Source organism: Haliotis rubra, unplaced genomic scaffold (genome assembly GCF_003918875.1).
Source record: "Haliotis rubra isolate DU_JTF1 unplaced genomic scaffold, ASM391887v1 Scf1662, whole genome shotgun sequence".
NCBI lineage: Eukaryota > Metazoa > Mollusca > Gastropoda > Lepetellida > Haliotidae > Haliotis > Haliotis rubra.
In genome coordinates, this window is record NW_025765628.1 from 48,129 (window position 1) to 70,631 (window position 22,503).

Genomic DNA, 22,503 nt, shown 5'->3' on the forward strand with positions numbered 1-22,503 from the left:
GATCTAAACTTGATTATGGTTCGATCGTATATGGCGGAGCCTGTAACAGCAACCTTAAACTACTAGATTCTGTTCACCACCAAGGTCTAAGACTCTGTCTTGGATCATTTAGAACTTCTCCAGTTGATAGTCTATATGTTGAAGCAGATGAGCCTTCTCTTACACAACGTCGTATAAAATTGTCTTTACAATACATTACTAAACTATATTCTAGCGAGTCTAACCCGGCATTTAGCTGTGTTTCTATCCCCTCTATGAGGATTTATACAACAAAAAACCTTCTCTTGTTCCGCCTCTTGGGCACAGAATTAAGCCATTCCTGTCTGCTGCCGGCATTGAGCTGGAAAATATAGCTCCTTCCCGTCTTCTTTCTTCTCCTCCTTGGCAATTGGTGAGGCCACAAGTCGACCTAACACTCACTAAATTTAAAAAATCAGAAACAAATGATCTACAGTATAAACAAGAATATAATCAATTAAAAAGTAAATATAATACATATAAATCCTTATTCACAGATGGGTCCAAGGATGGTGGTGCGGTTGCTTGTGCCACTGTCATTGGGTCCAAAACAATCTCTTCCAGATTACCCAATGACAGTTCAATTTTCACAGCAGAAGCAAACGCAATACTAACAGCTCTTAGATATATTAATAAACACCGTAAATATAAACAATATATCATCTTTTCCGATTCTCTTTCGTTTCTTCAGGCTATTAAAAATCTTTCTTGCAAACATCCACTTTTATTAGAAATTATTGAATTGTACAATGAACTTGCTACTGGCCAATGCGACATCGTCTTTTGTTGGTTACCCAGCCACGTTGGCATTTCTGGGAACACAATGGCTGATATTGCTGCTAAGGCAGCACTCAACAAATCTGTGACACCACTTCTTATCCCATACTCTGATTACAAAGCTTGCATTAGATCTTACATCCGTGATCTGATGCAAAAGAAGTGGGACACCCAAGTAGGTATTAATAAATTACATGAAATAAAACCCTATATCGGTTATACCTACTTGGGTTGTCAGTCCAGATTTGAAGAGGTCATCATGCGACGATGTCGTATTGGCCACACTAGATACACTCATGCATACCTATTGAAAGGTGAGGATCCTCCGTTTTGTATCCCTTGTGATGAGAGAACCACGGTCAAGCATGTCCTGCTTGACTGTGTTGAATTCTCCATCATAAGGGGTAAATACTTCAATGTGAAAACAGTTAAGGATCTTTTTAACACTGTTAATTTTCATTTAATTATTGGCTTTTTAAAAGAAATTGATTTAATGAATGAATTTTGATTAATATGTTCTGTACATATATGTATTTTAATTATTGGTAGATTTGATTAGTCACTTAGATTGTGAGTGGCAGTGCCCTCAAAGGGGGTTGAAGTAGCGTAAAATTATTGTCCTCCTGTGAGGGTACGTAAGTCCCAAAACATTCAAAGTAAATTTAAACCTACTACTCTTTTAATCGTAGAATATATGTTCGTTTAATTTATGGCTAGATTATCTAACATTGCTAATAGCTGAGGGGATGGTGTAAATCCAGCTAGGGTCCATGCAGGAAGCCAATGTACTGTAAGTCCCCATGGTCCCTAGTATGGTGATCTACCTTCAGTTGTTGGCAATATATAGCTGTTTTTTACCTTGTATTGTCCTATAGTTAGACTGTTTTAGATTTGATTGCTAGTTTTAAATTCAAATCTGTGATAATCTAGTTATTTTACTGTCCTTCGTTGACAGGTTTTTATAGTTTGCTATTGCTTATTATGCATAAAATTAATTGTTCTCGTCACGATATGGCTGAAATATTGCCGATGTGACGTTAAATTCTAACTCACTCACTCACTCACAACAAAATCTGTAACGGCCATCACTACGTTGCACTAAAAGAGTTGGTGAAGCCCATGGACTAGTAGTAAGGTGTAATCACACCTTGCTCCAACATTCGAGCAACTTCCTTTTGCTCTACTTCACGTTTTGCAAGTGCCTGGCGTCTTGGAGCCTGCTTAATTGGGTGCGCATCACCTGTATTGATAGTGTACTTTACCAACCCAGTGCGCCCTAAATCATCATCATTCTTAGCAAAAGTACTCTGATAACTACCCAGGACATTTTTTCAATTCCTCCTGTTGAGATTCATCAAGATTAGATTTACTTCTGTCATACAGATCTTTCAGATAATCAGGAATCACTGCGTTTTTTACCTGATGTTTTGTAATTCTCTTGATGTTTTTGTTTGAGGACAAAGTAACACCTTGACACTGAGCCAAAATTCTACTAGAAGCCAGAGTAATTGGGTTGTCTGTCACATTAATGAGTTTAACATATGCTGCATTAGCCCTTTTCACAACACTGTTACTCGTGAGAAGACCACATTGTGCTAAAATCTCCTTACATGGCTCTACAAGAACATTATTGTTCTGTTGATTATTGGGTAATGACAGTTTAACATAAGACACTGACTGTGTTGGAAGCAAGGTATCTTCAGCTACTACTGCAGTTCTGTCAGCTGCAAAAGTAGGTAACCAAACTCCCTGTAACTTGATCCTGTGATCTGCAAGATCAACTACAGCACCTAGATCAGTGAGTATGTCCATTCCAAAAATACCATCAACTTTGAACGAGTTCTCAATCTCAGCTGCAAGAAATTCTTCCTGCGTAGGTTCCATGTCTTCACTTAAAGTCAACAATGCCTTGAATATTCTCTTTACAGGAAATGAGGTTCCATTAACGGCCTCCAAGGACATAGTAATAGTACTCAGTGAAACAGAACGAGGAAGACGCTTGTAAGATCTCGGAGATATCAAAGACACTTGGCTACCAGTATCCACTAACAAAATAACGTAAGTATTATCCAGTTTGATATTCACTAACTGGCCTTCATCGCCTATTTTAAAACAAGGTCTCATCATTGCAATAACTTGCTGAGAATCAGCTGTGAGAGAATTCTGTGGTTGCGCCTCTGCTGCAATCACCTCCTATTCCAGCTGACCACTTGAGTCTGTTAACTTAGGATTCAATGTAACATTGTCATCCGCCAAATCCCAAACTAAGTCCGAGATGGCGGGTTGGCATTTCCCTGCGCATGCTGCGTATTTGCTCTACCAGTTGACTGACTCACACACTGAGATGTCCGATGTCCTGGTCTATGACAGATTGAACAAAATGAATATGCTCTCTTGTCATGCCTAGATGGACTCTGAGCGCTGCGCATGCCCCTATCTTGGGTACGCCCTGGATTGCCATAAGGAGTTTGACTCATTGAACTGTTTTGTCCCTTTGAACTACCACTTTCTTGCATTTGAGACAATCTGTCAACAGTTTTTTGTAAGTCTGCCAGCTGTTTCTAAAACACATTAAGTTTATCCTCAGTTCTATCCGGCGACTCAAAATGTACTTTCTTCTCCGCAGGTCGTGTGTATGCAGTGGCTTTCACAGACCTGTGAGTGGTCCGACAGTTTGGTCCGCCCAATACAGACTCATACCTTTCTGCAACATCAACTGCTCCTTGTAGTGTGCAAACACTCTGGTCAACGTCCACTGGTTATCATCGGCTAGGACGAACTGGTGCAACATGTTTTTTAAGAGACCTTGGGTCTTGACATTGTCTAAATCACCTAGCTTGCCATCGAATGCCGGGACCATCACCCATTTGTTATTGTGGTTGAGGACGAGATTGTACTGGGTGTTTTTCCTGAGCCCTCTGGTGATGACATCGTCTAAATCTCCTAGGTTACCACCACCACCATCGCGGACTTCCGCTCGCCTGTAAGTGTTGTTTCTTAATTCTAAACCGTATATTTTGCGTTCGACCCCGGGTCCGTCGAAGCCACGTTTGTCCCCGAGGTCGGAGATCACAAGGCTGGTGCATTTTCTCACACGCATGGTTGTTCCAGGACCCGAAACTTCAGTCATTGTTTTACCTGCAGCATGGTGCTTAGATAGCCGATATGCATTGGTTTATGTTTTATATCTATAATGGATTGTTTCAATTCCATGATCATGCCCTGCATTAACTTTTTGTACTGCAGGGTCGAAAACGATTCGGTTCGACCGTCGTTGCACTTTTCCGTTTTGACGGGAATGGCTCTTAGCAGCGTGGAAGGGTGTTCGCCTTGCTTGCCCGATCGAGATGAACGAACAGTTCGTGATAGACAAGTTCGGTAATTTCGAACCCGTGACGGTCTCTCAAGGTCGTATTTCTTTCGACGTCAACCTGAGCGTTCTTGCCAAGGCTTTACCGAGTCGGATGGGTTTTTCCCCAGCCGTCAACGTGAGCGTGCCATTCGATTCGTTGAGTTTGATATGGGTTCCAATGGGTTTGAAAATTTCGTCGTTAAACATACAAACGCTGTAATAACCGTTGGACAAATCGTGGCGTTTGCCATCGAAGAATAGCCTGTTGTTCCCTTGATGTTGACTGATATTCGACCAACGTGGGTAGTAGGTGAGATCGCAGAGAGAAACTTCGAGTCGTGCCGACGTGTTATCGATTGTGTGTAGCAGTTGAACGGGCTCGCCACTCGTGATTCCTGGGAGCGTAACGAACATATTACACATATACAAGACATTATAATATACATTCAATTTTTCTACACCCAAGTATACACCGGGAGTGTTTTATCCTAAAATCGATAATTTAAGTGCTACCGATCGCACACACATGAAGATCGTGGTGGATGTGAAGGAGGGTTCCCACTTTCGAGCTCGATTTATTGATGTATTTGAGTGAGTGAGTGAGTTAATATTTAACGTCACATCGGCAATATTTCAGCCATATCGTGACGAGAACATTTGATATTGAAGTGAAAAATATGTATATTATAAAAAAAACTGCCAACGAAGGGCAGTAAAACAACTACAATATCACATATACAGATAAAACTAGTAATAGAGTCTAAAACATTTTAACCACAGGGGACAACACAATATAAAAATGGGCTATAGATCACCAACAACTGAAAGTAGGTCACCATACTAGGGTCCATGGGGACTTACAGTACCTTTGCTACCTGCATGGACCCTAGTCGGATACACCATCCCTTCAACCGCTGGTGATTGTAGGATAATTTAGCCAAAATCTAAATGAACGAAAATACTACGTTTAAAAACTTGGTATGTGAAAATTCTACTTTTGAAGTTTTGGGACTTACATACCCTCTCAGGAGGACAATAATTTTACGCTACTTCAACCCCCTTTGAGGGTACAGCCACTAACAATCTAAGTTACTAATCTAAACTACCAATCATTAAAATACATCTATCTACAGAACATGTTAATCAGAATTCATCAATGAAGTCAATTTCTTTTAAAAAACCAATAACTAAATGAGAATTAACAGTGGTAAAAAGATCCTTAAGTGTTTTTTACACTGAAATACTTATCCCTTATGATGGAGAATTCAACACAGTCAAGCAGGATATGCTTGACCGTAACTCTCTCATCACAAGGGATACAAAACGGAGGATCTTCACCTTTTAGCAAGTATTTATGAGTATAACGCGTATGGCCAATGCGACATCGTCGCATAATGACCTCTTGAAATCTGGACTGGCAACCCAAGTAGGTATAACCGATGGTTGGTTTAATTGCATGTAATTTATTGATACCTACTTGGGCATCCCACTTCTTTTGCATAAGATCACGGATGTAAGTTCTAATGCCAGCTTTATAATCAGAATATGGAATAAGAAGTGGTGTCACCGATTTGTTGAGGGCTGCCTTGGCAGCAAGATCAGCCATTGTGTTCCCAGAAATGCCAACATGGCTGGGTAACCAACAAAAGACGATGTCGCACTGGCCGGTAGCAAGCTCATTATATAATTCAATAATTTCTAATAAAAGTGGATGTTTACAAGAAATATTTTTAATAGCCTGAAGGCAAGAAAGAGAGTCTGAAAAGATGATATATTGTTGATATTTAGGGTGTTTTTTTAATATATTTTAAGGCTGTTAATATGGCGTTTGCTTCAGCTGTAAAAATAGAGCTGTTATCTGGTAAACGAGAGGAGATTGTTCTGGATCCAATGACAGTGGCACATGCCACCGCGCCACCATCCTTGGACCCATCTGTAAACAAGGATTTGTATGTATTATATTTATTTTTTAATTGATTATATTCTTGTTTATATTGTAAGTCATTAGCTTGAGATTTCTTAAACCTTGTCAGAGTGAGGTCAACTTCTGGCCTCACCAATTGCCAAGGAGGGGGAAGAAAGAAGACGAGAAGGAGAAATATTCTCCAGCTCAATGCCAGAAGCAGAAAGGAATGGTTTAATTCTGTGCCCAAGAGGCGGAACAAGAGAAGGCTTTTTGTTATACAAATCCTCATAAAGAGGAGTGAAGACACAGTTAAATGCAGGGTTAGACTCGTTAGAATATAGTTTGGTAATATATTGTAAAGATAATTTAATACGGCGTTGGGAAAGAGAAGGCTCATCTGCCTCAACATAGAGACTATCAACTGGAGAGGTTCTAAATGATCCAAGACAGAGTCTTAGACCTTGGTGGTGAACAGAATCAAGTAGTTTAAGGTTGCTTTTACAGGCTCCGCCATATACGATCGAACCATAATCAAGTTTAGAACGTACCAATAATCGGTATAAGTGAAGGAGGGTAGTTTGATCCCCTCCCCACTTTGAGTTGGAAACAACTTTCAACAAATCGAGTGCCTTCAGGCATTTGGCTTTAAGTGATTTAATATGCGGCAAAAAGGTTAAATGGGAGTCGAAAATTAGACCTAAGAATTTGGCCTCCTTAACAACTTTGATGGGAGTGCCATTTAAAGATAATTCTGGATCTTTATGCGGCTTATATTTTCTACAAAAGTGTAGACAATTAGTTTTGGACTTGGAAAATTTAAAGCCGTTTTCAAGACACCATTTATTTATCTTATTTAAACACAACTGCAATTGCCGTTCAATAGTATGCATATTTTTACCACGACAAGAAATATTAAAATCATCCACAAAAAGTGATCCATCAATTGAATCGTTTAAAACCTTGGATAAACTGTTTATCTTGATACTAAACAGGGTGACAGACAAAATACTGCCTTGCGGGACACCCTGATCCTGATTGTAATGGTCAGAGAGGGTTGAACCCACTCGGACTTGAAATTGCCGGTCATTTAAAAGTTGGATATAAATTGAGGCAAACGGCCTCGTAATCCAAAAATCATGTAAATCTTTTAAAATCCCATGTTTCCATGTCGTGTCGTATGCTTTTTCTAAGTCGAAAAAGATCGACACTGCATGTTGTTTATTAATTATGGCATTTTTACAAAGACTCTAAACGTACTAAATGATCGATGGTACTACGGTTTTACGGAAACCACATTGTATATTAGTTATAAGGTTATTGGTTTCCAAGTACCAAACAAGTCTATTGTTGATCATACGTTCCATGGTTTTGCAAACGCAGCTTGTCAGTGAAATTGGTCTATAATTAGAGGATCAGTATGATCACGTCCAGGTTTAGGATGGGCACAATTATAGCATCACGCCACGACGCAAGGAAATTTCCAGTTGTCCAAATATCATCAAAAATATGTAACAGTGTCTCCAAACATGACTTCTGGCAAGTGCTTCAGGAGTTGATAATGTATGTTATCAGCTCCAGAAGCAGTATCGTGAGCCTGATCAAGAGCAGTATGAAGCTCATGTATCGAAAAGGTTTCATTGTAGTCTTCCCGTTATCTGAATTGAAATTTATAGCTTTCTTTTCTTGCTGTTTTGATATTTTTGGAATTCAGGTACATAATTTGCTGAAGAAGAATGTTTGGCCAACGTCTCACCAAGTTTATTTGCAATATCTGATTTACTAGTCAATAATGTGTTCCCATCTTTTTAGATGGTGGATGCTAGATTTAGAGCCCTTACCCTTTATTTTCTGGATCATATTCCACACCTTTGATATCGGTGTGCGCGAACTGATTTTTGAGACATAGTTTCGCCAAGAGTGGCGTTTATTTTGCTTGAAAGTACGTCGTGCTTTAGCATTTAAAATTCTAAATTTGTCTAAATTGTGGACCATAGGATGGCGACGGAAATAATGCTCAGCTTTCTTCCTTGCCTTCCTTGCCTGTTTGCATTCGTTGGTAAACCATGGTTTTCGTACGTGTGGAATTGCAGAGGACTTTGGGATACACTCGTCAGCTATGTTATTTAGTATATCTGAAAAACATTGTATGGCATCAGGAATATCAGTAAAAAAGTTCAGGCTTAAGTCTGTCAGCACAGAAAAATTCCTATAAAGGCCAGTTAGCCTTTTTAAAATTCCATCTCGATGATGGAGGAACGTCAGATGGATTCACAGGTGTTAGTATCGTTGGGAAATGGTCACTTCCACAAAGGTCGTCGTGGACTGACCATTCGAATTCACTCAATAGGTTGGAGTCAGTAATAGATAAATCAAGAGCTGAATATGTTCCTATGCCAGGATGTAAATACGTAGTTGAACCGTCATTGTAAATGCATAAATCATTATTTGAAATGAAATCCTCCAGTAATTTACCTTTGGTGTTTGTATTAGTGCTGCCCCAGAGCGGATTGTGCCCATTTAAATCGCCCATGATTAGACAAGGTTTAGGGAGTTCATCATACAGAGCCAGAAGATCAACCTGCTGAACAGATGATGAAGGCGAAATGTACAGAGAGCACAGAGTAACTGCAACATGCAAAGTGAGTCTTACTGCAACGGCCTGGAGTCTGGTTTTAAAGGGGCACTGATGCGTAGCACTTTGCGTGGACGGGTTGTTCCCTTTGTTATTGTTTTCCTCCCGCGAGTGCCCGGATGATATCCCAGAATTCTTGACTGGATTGTGACCTCTGCTGCGCCACTCGTGAACGCACTTATTTCGTAAATAGAGCAGCGCCACCTAGCGGGGGTAACTAGCAGCGCTACTTGGCGTGATCACTCCCGGCTTATTTATAAAAGAAAGCCTGTCACCCGGCGAAATGGATTTACTTTTGCTCTGGCTATGGGTCGAGGACGTACGACAGAATCGGCAAAGAAACGAAGAATACAGGAAGAAAGAAAGAGGAGGAACCAGTCTCGAATCTGTTTAGGAGTGCACTTTGACAGATTCAACAGCTTGAGGGAAAACACGGAGTCAAGCAAGAGCGATGTCATCAAACATCTGCTCGATGTTCACGACCAATTCTGCGACTGCAGCAAGTAAGTTTTTTCTACTTTTGATCACGTAAGAGTTGATAAATGTTGTGTAGATTTGTTATTTACTTTATGCGCTAACTTGATCACGGTTGGATTTACCGTGTGTGAAATTGTGAACGAAGTAGACGCCTTCTCTATACCTGATCGCATTGTCCTGATTTTATTCTTTTTTGTTTTCTTATTCGTACTATGACATTTATTCAGCGTTCAAACAAGGGATACTGATCATCATGAACTGACTTGGTCGATATCAACATCGGGAACACCGCCGCTTCCTATCACGCCTGGACCTGATTTCAGTACTCCAGTTTGTGATCAAGTTGACACTCCGGAACATTTCGAGTTGGTACGTAAATGTTTGTCTTTATAATGTTATATGTGGTACAATCGGTGTGTATATTGAAAAATTATTTCTTGGTTAAGTGATAGCATAGAAAGTGCCTCATGAAATTGTTTGTTATTTTCATCTTATGTTGCACAAGAGTTACAATAACAAAACTGACATGTTTACATAAGTACGACTGTGTTTATACGTCTCCAAGCTTCCCCATTACCAGGTGAAAGGGTCAATGTGGCTGTTTGTTTAGAAATCTAATTGTTGTATTGTCAGTAAGCCTGTCCAAATTGACTAGCTTTCTAGTGTTTTTATATATAATTATTGCATTTTCGTGATCCCAAAATTGTATTGTTCTGACTTGAAAGGAAATAGTGGCACTGTTTTGAAAAGCATATGTGATTCTTCCTAATCTGTGTTCCTATCTAATGGCTACAATTACATTGTTGTTGCTATTTTGTATTGACATGTCCACATGTGACATTAGCGTTTGATATTTTTAGAAGAAAAGTTTCTCATTGTTTTACATTTGTCCACATTATATAATTCTTTCTCCTTTTACATACCCCAAAGCTGTTACAAAACCTGATTGTAGATTTATGCACTTGCTTTATATCCCTGTATAGACATGACTTATTAGTGTACTCTGCTGGTTTTTTGGTTATAGATAACTGTGTGGTTGCCAGTGAGCATTGTGACAGTTTGTCAACCTTGGCAGCAAGTTTACAAGATTCTCCAGAAGTTCCAGACCAGGCACCGTGTGAAACGCCACAACCAAGGTTCTTTTGGATTTATTACATTGAATTAGAAATAATAACTGCAGAAACTATACTTTAATCGTCTCTCTGTTTCTCTAATGGTGAAACAAACTACTGCTACTTTTATAGTCTCATGAATGTATGCCAGTAAGACAGAATACAGATGTACAGTTCCATAACTGTAGTGAAGTACTCCATATTTCATGGCATTTAAATATTATATGTTTCTGTTTTGTTAGTTTGGTAATGAGTTACATCAGTTGATTGCCTTAAATAGTTTCAGCCTCAGCAGAGGACAAGAAGAATTGGTGGATGAAATTGGGAGCTGATGAGGAATATGACCCTAATGTCAGCGATGCAAGGTATGTACAGATGTTGTCTTCGTTAGAATTTCTAGAAAATAACCAGACACTCAGAGGTATTATGCTGGTCTCACTGCATCACTGCCCAGTAAATCATAACATACTGTCCCTGAGACATACCCATAGTCAAGATACTTAGTGGTATATATTTTGTTGCAACAAGTTTCCCCGATTCCATATCTGAGTCTGAATTGTAACAAGACAGGGCTCATCTCTTGCATGCCGTCAGTATAGGCCAGCATGGTGTGACAGAAAATCATTAACTGAAAGACAAGGTTCTCTCCCTATAAATTTGCAAATGAAATTGTCATATCTCTTTTCAGGGCTACCTTTGAGAAGACTTGGACACGTCAGCAGTTGAAGAAGATCTTCTGAACATGCCACTGCCAGAGGAGGAGGAAGAGGAGGAAGAGGAGGAGGAAGAAACATCAGAGCCACTACTTCACCTTGTCTCCTCGCGGAAGTTCATTTGTTATCTGGACCCTGTCATGGATTTAGTGAAAGAGAAAGCTGGTGACACTTGTACAAGACCACATTGCGATTCACCGCTAACTTTCACAGACAAGACCCACGGCACAGCTTTAGTCATAAGATGGAAATGTACTTCGGGTCATTCATGTGGATCCTGGGCCTCTCAGCCAAGAATGAAAAGGATGTTTTGTGGTAATCTCCAGCTGGCAACCAGTATCCTCTTCAGTGGCAACTCATACAAGAAGATAGGCCTTCTAACCAAGTTCCTAAACCTTGGATGTATTAGCGAGCCAGCTTTCTACCAGGTATTATTTGTTGAGAAAATAAGTCCTCAACTTGTATTTTATATTTAGACCAAAACTCTGTTTTATTTTTTTTTACTCTGAAAACCTACAGGCAGGAGGAAATAAATTTGGTTGAAAATCACCAGAAAAATTATCTTTGGAAATACTCAAAAGTATTTTATTTTTGACAATTTATTATATATGAATAAGGGACCCCAACCCCCACAAGAACAATTATAAAAAGACATGTGAGTTTACATTTTTAAGCAATGAAACCATTAGAATTCTTTTTTTCTGAGCGTGCAAAATTCATATGAATCACATACTATGCTTACATTTCAGGTCCAAAGACTGTATGCAGCACCAGCAGTGGACATGTTCTGGAACGCAATGCAGACACAGCTCCTTTCAGAGAAGGTTCGGCAACAATTGGATGTCCGTGTTGCGGGTGATGGTAGGAATGATTCCCCTGGTCATTCTGCCCAGTTCTGCACTTATTCCTTTTCGGATATGGACACAGATGCAATATTACACCTCGAAGTAGTAGACGTTCGTCAGTCCACATCCAGTGTGGCAATGGAGAAGGTGGCATTCAGACATGGACTCGACTTCCTCATTTCGAAGGTGAAGGTCACTGAAGTTGTCACTGATCAGAGTTCAATGATAACCAAACTCATGAGTAAGTATTAGACAGACTATTATGTTCCAATTTCAAAGAAAGAGGAGTACTGAATGATTGTTGTGTATTAAATGGCAACATGTAAAACTGATTACTGTAATTTGAATTGTTATAACTGTTGTGGAGAACATTCGTGAGTAGGTGTGGGGAAAGCCTATTTTCACAAAGACACACCTAAAATATTTTCTGGTACCTAATGGCACTGATTGAGAGAATTCCTTTAATATTCCTGTATTTTCCGTTTTCAGGAATCACCCCAGAATACCAGGCCATTGACCAGTAGTACGACATTTGGCATGTAGCCAAGAACCTGGAAAACGTCTAATTGCTGTGAGTGGCTTACATTCTATTACTTTTACTAGCAAACTGAGACTATGGGAATGTCTAGTTTACAATAATACAATCTTGAACACAAAGCTTGTCTCCTGCTTATATTTTTTATTTGTATTTCAGTGTTGCAAACCGAATTCGGTGCTGAGGCAATGGATTGCACCCATCAAGAACCACTTCTGGTGGAGTGCACAGGCCTGCGAAGGACACACCATCAAAATGAAGGTAAAAATATATTAATTACAGGTGTAATATATTCTCTGGTACATTTTCATAAAAAATAAATTCATGGGTCACAATATTACATATTAATCCATGAAATAATTGCTTCATGTCCACAGGAAATCTGGATTAGAGTCCTTTCCCATGTGTGCAACATTCATGAATGGCACATTGCAGGGCACACAGAAGGCAAGTGCATGCATGGTCCTATTGAGCAGACTGAAGATACCGGACGGCCATGGTTGGACAAAAAGAGTCCTGAAATGGATACCCTACGACAAGTCGTCGCAGATCCAAAGTTCCTGGGGAAGTTCCACTACTTCCGCAAATTCAGGTAAACCTGAAATTGACACTGAGACCTCCCAGTCTGCATGTGTTTCTCAGCGTCAATGCCCTCACTAAAATTTTAGAAATTACAGTCTAGTTTAGTACTATTCACATTACAAGATAGCATTATGTCAGCTGAATGCTCTCATGTTTCAGACATACCGGTGCTCTGGAATCATTCAACAGCCATATCTTGATGTACTCTCCAAAGCGTCACTCTTACCAGTAAGTACATCAGGTCTTTACTTTGTTTTTATTGAATAATGAGGCATTGTTTAATGTTTTATTGTAAATATATATTTCAGTAGCCTCAAATAACATACAGAATTCTTGATGGCCATGTCATATAGGATCTTATTATAGCCCGCTACGAAGCAGCAGAGGTAAATATAGTTGAAACTGTCCTTACAGCTGTACCATCCTTCTCTCAGGAAACTTTGTCCAGGGTATATCTCTTACGTTTACATGTTAGGTTCACCTTTTGCAACATGAGACAGTCAAGTTCAGTCGTATGTCAGGTTCCATGGAAAAAAAGAGAGCAATAATGTTTCCGTTAATTATTACTGTAATGCAAAACTATTACCAAACATGTTTTCAAAGTCATAGTGGAATCTAGGGGAAAGTCTTGCTGCTGCTCCTTGTCACAATATATATCATATTTGTCGTTTCTATTTACCCACTTGGGAAGCTGTAGTATGTAAGCTGTGATCACTTCTACACTTGTTATACATGTATCTCACTATCTAAACTATCTTTCAGGTTTACGGGCTACCGTGCAAGGAACCAATTGGCAGCAATTGATCACAACCACCATCTGCATCGACCGGATCAGAGAACGAGTGACGGAGAAACAATGTAAGCATGATAATAAGACTACGTAGCAGACTAACTGATTTATATGTTCATATAAGACAGGGCAGTCTTTCTCCCTATCAGGTGTGCAGAGGGCACCTAGTTTTTGTTATGAAATATGTTACACATTGACCAACTGGGCCAACATATTGCCTTACTTTTGTTATTATTTCATTGCAGATACACAGGTGTGTACAGTAAGAGGACCCAGCGCTGGAGACCAAAGACTGCCAAAGTAGAGAAGAACTATTCCTACAGATGGGACCTACAAATGTTGGCTTTCCAGAAACGACAAAACGAGGAGACTGGAGGTCTGAAAAGAAAAACACCAATGACCGATGATGATCCGAGACGTATATCGTCAACAATTGCAAAGAGACCCTGTCCCCCAATCGCAGAGCTTGTGAGTCAGTGTGTCACACGATTCAAGAAGTGAGGAGCTGAACTGCATCCAGTTCCACACCCAGACAGTCATATTTACAGTCATTAACAATTGTCGTAGGTCCATCCACCTTGTGTATAACGGTTGTCCAGAGTGTTTTTTGTTATATATTTGTTTTTGTATTATGTTTTAATTTCCAAAAGGTACATATTTTAACAGATGCTACAAGTAACAATAGTACACCATCATTTAGTTTTTCCTCGTGGGACCACAAAGGGTCTAGGTAACCCAATCTTCGCATACTACATATTATTGAGTTTGGAGAGCACACAGAGATGACCAAAATGTACAACAATTAGCTTTGTCACCATGTATTTACGTAATTTGTAGTATCTTTTTATCTCACTTTTGAAATTTTCCTCTTTACAATGAGACAAGAAGGTTCTTATTTTTTTAGATCTTCGACTGCGTTCAAACAGTAGGTGCCATACAGACTCTAATGTTTGTTTGAAAAATGTACATAATAGTGATTCTTTTCGTATGTAAATAAGCATTGGTTGTTAAATTATTCTGACAAATCAGATATTGGAAGTATTCAAATTTACATTTTGTCTACATCAATTGGGCATTATCCATACATTCAAGTTGTCTACCTAATATTTCTCTCCAAATCACATAGTATGTGTCATAGTAAGACAAATGGATAACAACTTTCCCACAAGTAAATGTTCTGGGCTGCTTCTTGCCCCTTCGTCAGTACAGTATATTTATACTGGTGTACAGGAAACCACATATCTAAATATGTATATACAAGCACAAGGGAAGGAGATGTAATAATTGTGTACAAAGAATGTGTCAAACACAGAAAAACTGGTAAAACATTTGTTCTGTAGTATTGTACTGTTTTCTGTAGTCATGGGTGTAGAGGTGTGTACAGAAGGAAACAGGATGACCACATTTTCATCCCCTTGTCTAAGTGTTTCTATGTAATAAAGTTTGAATCGCTACTGAGACCAATAAGTGTACTCTTGTTTGTTTATTTACTGTTGTCATGTACATGTTTTGGCAGTACACCCATAAAAGTGTCGTACCTAATGAATACACATGTGTGAAGATTTGAGATTTCAAGTGGTGGTATGTGTATCAGTCTAACTCGTTACATGTTTGTTTTGACAGTACACCCATAAAAGTGACATGGTTTATGTAACATACCTAATGAATTTACAAAGGTGCGCCCAAGTGTGATTTATGAGTTTACATCCTTTTTCTCTGTAATTACTCATGAGGTATGTGCAACATGAATACACACAGGTGTGTCACATTCTGTTAATTGTCAGTCAAGACAACAGCTCCAGTTATTTGTATTTATGGTTTGGTAAGATATCATGAGCTGGTTTCAACAATTGGTTTTCATGCCAAACAAAGAAACAAATCAGCAACTTTCAACAAATATTATATTTAAGAATCAATTCATGTGGCAAATATATACAGATATGTACAACATATTTACAATATATTTACAAAATATGTACAAATATATACAAAATATATACAAAACATAATGTACTGGCTTGTTAGGCTTCCTTGTAGCCGGTGTAGCTGCCTGTGGGATCTGGAAATCTCCTCCGGATTGCTAGTACAACGCATGATGGCACAACACGTCTATTGCCATGACCCAGTCGACCATACCGTTGTAGGATAAACTGTCTGTACGCCTGGTGTCTGTATGCTGCATTACTTCGCTCTTGGTCATGTACAAAGAAGTCGTTATAATGTGCCATTGCAATGTCTAGCACCGCTGGGGAGATCACCGTATAAAAGTTTGGTCCATCCACAACACACTCGTAGGAGCCAGTCTGCCAGCAGCACTTCTCTTCTTGCGCTGTTGGCATGCTTCTACAATTGCCACATCTGCACCAGCTTGGTGTGTTGTCTGGTTGGGGCTGCCTTGGTGGATCATCACAGGGCCTGTATCCCAGGCGGAAGTCGTCAAAAGCCCCCTGGTCCCGAAATAAAAGTTCAGTCACTATACTCCTGAGCTCTGTCACATCTAATGAAGCCGCAAAATCCTGGAATAGAGATATAGAATTAGAGACAAGCAAAATTATACCAAACAACTGATTTTGAGCATACAGTTAAGATGGTTGGATTTTATGATCACTCAAAATTTTCATGAACCAACACTTGATACAGTAATACATGTAAATATGTGAATGTCCATATACTGTGAACAGGGAGGTGTCTTGTTGGCTGAACATTATATCCGAAGGCAATATCAACCTCTCTCATGAAAATATTTTTTTCTTTTGGTAAGGCAAAACCAATTGCAATAATCCACCAATGTGTTTTTTTCTTATTTTGAAATATACATCATATGAATTGATTTTAAACAATATAAAGCCATACTTTCAATATTTTCAGGAAAAAATATTAAGGAATATTAAATTAAAGGCCACAAAATATATTTGCCTTTTTAGATGCCATTGCATATGATCACGAATATGAAATAGAAAATGAAGAAGAGAAGTATGTGTAAATGTTATAAATCGTGTGCTATAGCAATGTGACATCTAAATTTTCTGTGAAGTGCAAACACATATAAAATAATTGTACTTCTACTTGGAAAGATTTGACATTTTATCTGGAATATGTACAAAATACTAATTGGAAATAACAATCCAGAATCCATTTAGATGAACGAACAATACTTCATATTCATTGTTGAAAAAAAGGTACCTTGACTGCCTTATGGTGTGCTGATGGGCCTTTTGGTGGACAGGATGATGAGCTTGTGTTTGTTGTCGGTGCAGCTTCCAGGTCATTGATGCATGTTGTCGATGCAGCTTCCAGGTCATCTGTGCTGTCAGCCTGTGAAAATACGAAAAATACCATTTCTTAGTTATCCAGATATTGCAGTACAAAGGATTATGATTTTATAAATACACATAGATATTACTAATTAATATTTAAGTGGCATATATGCGAGCATGAACATTCATCTAAATAAATATTACCTCCACTGGAACCTGGTCGACATTGAGCCTTCTTCGCACCCGGCTACCATCTGCAGTCTTCCTCTTTCTCTTCTTGGTGGGGTTGTGTTGAGGAGGGGTGTGGTTGATGTCACCATCCATATCCTGCAATTACATTTGTTAGAAAGTTAAAATAATAACACGCTTCCTTCCACCAGAAAGTGTGTATCGTCAAACAGGTAATCTAGTGATTATCAGCAAGTGGAATGTTGTAGCAATCACATTTTGCAAGAACCTTTTGGCAAAACAAATATTTATGTTTGGTTAAACAACTATATTTCACAGTATAAACAGAAAAGAGAATATATATGATGAATATCATTATGAAATTATTAGTGTCATCGAATTTCTAATTTTCAATTGGCATGAAGATAAGTGACATAAATAATGCTTTTCGACGTTTAGGTGAACTAATACGAATACCTGTGTGTGGTGGTCAGCTGCCCAGTCCCGGTGTTTGTCACGGTCTAGAGAGCAAGCACTGCCCGCGCGGCAGCCGAACACGACAATTAACACGTTAGCTCGGAGCAAAAATCACTTCGCATCAGTGCCCCTTTAAGTACAACCGGGCTGTGGATTACATCATTCCGAACAATGATTGAAGATCCTCCAGTGGCTCTATCGCCCAGAGGAGAAAAACAATGATATGCATTATACTGACGTAAGTCAAAATGATCAGTCTGCTTTAGATATGTCTCTTGTAAGCAGAATACTGACGGTTTAAAATCTTGGACTAAAAGATGTAAATCATTCAAATTCGTCCTGAGTCCTCTACAGTTCCACTGTATGAGAGGTGAAGAAACTATCTCTTCGGGGGATTAACAGGAGATCGACCCCTTACTTTCCTCGAAGGTGACAAGCTATGTGTCCTACCATGGTTCTGGTCGGACACATCCATGTCCTCGAGTGATCCAAACTTGTTAAATAGTTGGACCGGATTATTAGCCCCTTTCGGGGTTCTACCACTTTGATTCTTTTTAATTGTTTCAGCTCTAGATCTGGATTTGATTTTTTCAATTTGTTTCTCATTGTTGTCTGATTTTGATTTTGGAGATGATGTTTTTGTGTGAGATGAGGACGAATCCTTATCGCTGGATGTTGTGGACTGATTTGATGTTTGTGAACTGGATGTTTGTGTAGGTTTTGCATGTACTGCAGCAGATATCAAAGTTGGAGCAGAGGATTTTGCCCAAGTGTATTCAGTCTGGCAAGCAACCGATTTACATGGAATAGATCTGGGAGTTAAAGTTGAAGCAGAAGTTGAAGCAGTTGTGATGTATTTGAAAAGTATAGGCTTTCGGTCACGAACGTAAAGGCAGTTCTGGCAGAATCAATTCAATTTCGCCATGTGCGCAACGACGGGGTGCTATGTCACCTTGAACGACATGTGTCGGGATGCGCTGAGTCAGTCCGTGTTTTATTTTCACGTGTATTACCAGATCAGACGCATCCTCAAAGAGATCAGCGCCCCGATGCCACAGGACAAGGCGTCGGATGCATCGAACAATCCATACGATTGTTTAAAGGCGGTGTTGCTTTCACCCTTCAAAAGGTGGAGCAGCCTCAATATGCTGAAGACGATTGGAAAGTATATATGTTGGATACATCGAAGGGGTTTACGCATCCCAGTGTTGTCAGACTGAACGATTTGATTCGGACGTAAGTGTCGGGCGCTCCGTCGCAAACCCGTTCCGACATCGTGGGTCAAGGGACGGCCTAAGATGCGCAGAAACACTTTGTGTCGAACGTCGAGGACGCCATTGCCAGACCGGTGGATAATACGCCTGGTCGAAAGTCGACTACGTGTTCTGCGTGGGACTGTACATGCCTTCGAACGACATGCGACGGAGGATCCCAAAAGTGGTGGGCTACAACAACGAAATCGTCATCGCAACCGCCGATCAAAAGTTGGGCGTCAACCCCGATGTCAACGTGAGTTGTGTCCCACCGCCCATGCATACCGGCGAAACGGGGATCGTGATGCTCCCAATTCTTTAGCGGCGACCGCCCACAGGTTCTGGCCGAGCCACGTGACTGTTTTTGACAATGAGCCCAGCAACCAGGACACGATGCTGCCCAAAATGCCGGGCAGGGCTTCGGCGACTTTGACGGCCAGTCTCGCCAGGGCTTCCCCGGGCGATTTCAACTGTTTTTTTAACCGGTCTCTGACGTCGCCATCTTTCTTGGGTGGTGGTGTTGGGCTTGGTGGTTTGCTTCCACTGCCACCTGTCAGCGCTAGGACCAGGGTCGATACGATGAAACCCAAAGCCTTTAGAATGCTGGCAATGGTAACCCCCTTGTTCTCTGAATAACATTTTAAGCTGTTCAGCTAACGTGGTGGGGTACTGTTTCGAACAGGCCGAACTTGCTGCGATGGTGAATAAACACGAGGCCGTCGCCAAGGCATTCGGGAACCGATGTTGCATCCCCGCTCGACTTCGAGTTACTGGAGGGGCACATGCCATTTTACCAAGACACTCTGGGTGATAGGCTTGAAAACGAACTGATGTTCAACGCTTATAGCCAGGTAATTGTTATGGAGAGCGGCGAGGGAGGCAGCTACACCATCAACAATATTTCGTTGGAGTTCGACAAGGTCACGAATCCGGACTTGGCTCGACAAATTCGCAACCAGTATTCGGGGACGCAGCCATCCTGTACGATCGCGTACTGCGACACCGGAAGATCGTCGTGAACAAGAGAGACACATTGTGGAATATCAATATGACTGTGCCCGCGCGATCGATGAAGGGCATTTTGATCCTGCCGGTGGAAGAATTTCTGCCGTTTGGAAGAGGCAACGAAAAATATTGGAACCCCAAGATTATCAAAGTGGAAGTGACTGTCGAGGGCATGCCCAACCAGCTCTTCAGCCAAATCAATGCAATTGCGAAGGTACTCGGTCTCGCTTACGTCACGCTTGGGCAATACCTAACGACCAAGTACATGCTGTGGTTGAACAAGTAATCCACGGATGACAATCGACCACACAGGTGTGGACGTCGCAAAGACAACGGCAGTGAGGGGATGACCATCCAAATCACCCAAAAAGCTCAAACCGAGGGTAAATTAAACCTATATTTGTACGTCATTATGGATGCGCAGCTTAATATAGACAATGGAAGATTCGTGCAAGCCCTCTATTGATCTGCATCTAGAGCCACACTGTGCCATCGTGTGCGGTCATACGGGATGTGGGAAGACCGTTTTTGTATTGGACCTGCTGGAAGGGTACTATCGGGAGGTGTTAGATCATAGCTTGATTCTTTGCCCTACAATACGCGTCAATAAAACGTACACGGAGAGAGCATGGGTGATGAACGATGCTGCGGTGTATAAAATTGGCACGGGAGTACGTTTACAGGACTGGTTGCGAGACTTACAAGAGAAGTTCGAGGTAGAATTGACGCTGTTTATCCTAGACGATTGCGGCGCGAATAAAGAAATCACCAAAAAGAGAGACATGCTATCATATTTAGGGTTTTGGGGACGTCATATGACAGCATTTGGGTGCTGACCTATTCAACTAGGTCCTGAAATACCTCAGTGAACAGACGGGATGGGTCGCCCTGTTTCACTGCAAGGACAAGGACTTGTTCGAGGAATGTTTAAGGGGATAACGTCATCCCCACCAAACCCGGCGAGAAGGCGTTAGAACCTTGTTAGCCCAAACGCAACACGCCAAACTCCATTGAAAACAGACTAACCCGTGGTTTATACGGTGTGCTAGCTTAGCAATGCTTAGTCAATAGCTTAGCAACGCTTAGCAAACTTCTAGCAATGCTTAACAATGCTTCATAAATAGCTTCGCAATGCTTAGCAAACTGCTTAGCAATGTTTAGTAAATAGCTTAGCAATGCTTAGCAAATTAAATGTGTATCCTTTATATATCAAAACCCATGATGACGTTGAAATTGACATGTTGTTTTACTTGACATTATCTCGTTCTGTTTGGGTTATGCCGCATTTCATTATATTAGATTAAAACCTGATTGATGTATTATAAGATGGAGTTGGACCACATGCTTGAACAAATGATATCCGAGGAGGAGAAGGGGGATGAAGATGTCGGGGATAAGCGTGAAAGACTCGTTGCCCTCGTCGTGGGTAGGAAGGGGAAACAATGCTTGAGTGAAACATCACCACCAATAAAATTGATAAAATGTCTGAGGGAGACATCGATAAACTGTACACGAGATACGAAGCCAGATTCGGCTGAAATGAGGAAAACCATAGGGTCGACTCTAACGCAATTCTACACCGTGATCACTTCGTCTCTGCTTCCCTTCCACCGGAACGTCGACCTTACTTGTGCAAAGATCTCAACAAAGATCTGTTTATCAGTCACGCCTTGAACACGCTCAGTTGTGAGTTGTATCACCAATACGGTGTGTTCTTAGCTCCCATCACCGCGGCCATCATTTCGATGAAGCACTGTCAATTTAAACATAAATGCCCGATTAATGATAAACAAGATGTCGGAGCCCACTTCGATACCTGTGGACGAAGAAACCCCTCAGCAAGCGATTGATACCATCACGAAGAAACCAAGGGATCCGAAAAGAGTAGCCGCCGGTAAAAAAGGGGCATTAGCTAGGCATCAGAAATCGATTCCTACCCCACCATGGATTCTGTACGCCGTGGCAGCCACTGTCGTGGGTATCACTGCAGGTGTATGGCTGTATCAACAAAACAAAAAGACGACACCACCACCCATAACAAAAAAATTAGAGGTAAACCCACACATTATGTTATAATCATGTCTACCACTGACGGAAAAACATTCGTCAACGATGCACATCACGCTGCCGTGATCAGCGATCTAGCCATCGGCTACGCTCGCTTGAGCAAAATGATCACCAAACAACCAGCACAACAACAACAACTCGATTTCAACCTGCAAGACATGGGCATGCTCGTGTTCGACTTGGGACTGGCGATGGCCACCAAAGAGATGCTCGTTAAGCAAGGCATCATTCCGGAAAACATATTGAAGTAAGAAAAGTATACATATATACATGGCCACGATCGCGATGATGATCGGCGGGACATTAGTGAATACCCTTGCCTTTGGGGAGCAATTATCACTTCTCCAACTTACGCACATCCAATGCCGCCGAGATCTAAGCAAAACGGAAACGACACGATTTAGCCATAGAGCAACTGCAAGCCGCGCAAGCCGAGTACACGAAAAAAAGCATGCAGAGAATCGATTTCATCAATGCCAACTCCAACTAAAAAAACATGCCCTTCGAACGTTCAAAGACGTCGACGACGCATGCAGC

The 22,503-nt window shown here is 40.7% G+C and overlaps 2 protein-coding genes across 4 annotated transcripts; one reads left to right on the top strand and one right to left on the bottom strand.

The window, feature by feature from the left end:
- Positions 1 to 8,721: 8,721 nt before the first annotated feature.
- On the top strand, positions 8,722 to 15,199 carry LOC124272102. Its single transcript, XM_046707254.1, has 12 exons — positions 8,722 to 9,188; positions 9,390 to 9,531; positions 10,187 to 10,298; positions 10,555 to 10,639; positions 10,963 to 11,415; positions 11,737 to 12,073; positions 12,381 to 12,403; positions 12,527 to 12,628; positions 12,745 to 12,959; positions 13,109 to 13,177; positions 13,712 to 13,807; positions 13,985 to 15,199. The coding sequence occupies exons 5-12, from the start codon at positions 11,017 to 11,019 to the stop codon at positions 14,238 to 14,240; spliced, it is 1,497 nt and encodes a 498-aa protein (XP_046563210.1). The 5' UTR covers positions 8,722 to 9,188; positions 9,390 to 9,531; positions 10,187 to 10,298; positions 10,555 to 10,639; positions 10,963 to 11,016; the 3' UTR covers positions 14,241 to 15,199.
- Positions 15,200 to 15,299: 100 nt separating this feature from the next.
- LOC124272104 (P2X purinoceptor 7-like) lies at positions 15,300 to 17,640 on the bottom strand. 3 transcript variants are annotated; one of them, XM_046707256.1, is made up of 3 exons: positions 17,201 to 17,640; positions 16,923 to 17,054; positions 15,300 to 16,186 (listed from the first exon to the last, which is right to left on the bottom strand). In XM_046707256.1, the coding sequence occupies exons 1-3, from the start codon at positions 17,318 to 17,320 to the stop codon at positions 15,761 to 15,763; spliced, it is 678 nt and encodes a 225-aa protein (XP_046563212.1). In that variant the 5' UTR covers positions 17,321 to 17,640; the 3' UTR covers positions 15,300 to 15,760. The 3 variants fall into 3 exon arrangements, with proteins under 3 accessions (XP_046563212.1, XP_046563211.1, XP_046563213.1); XM_046707255.1 differs by having other exon boundaries at positions 15,300 to 16,255; XM_046707257.1 differs by lacking the exon at positions 16,923 to 17,054 and having other exon boundaries at positions 15,300 to 16,255.
- Between the last annotated feature and the right edge of the window lie 4,863 nt (positions 17,641 to 22,503).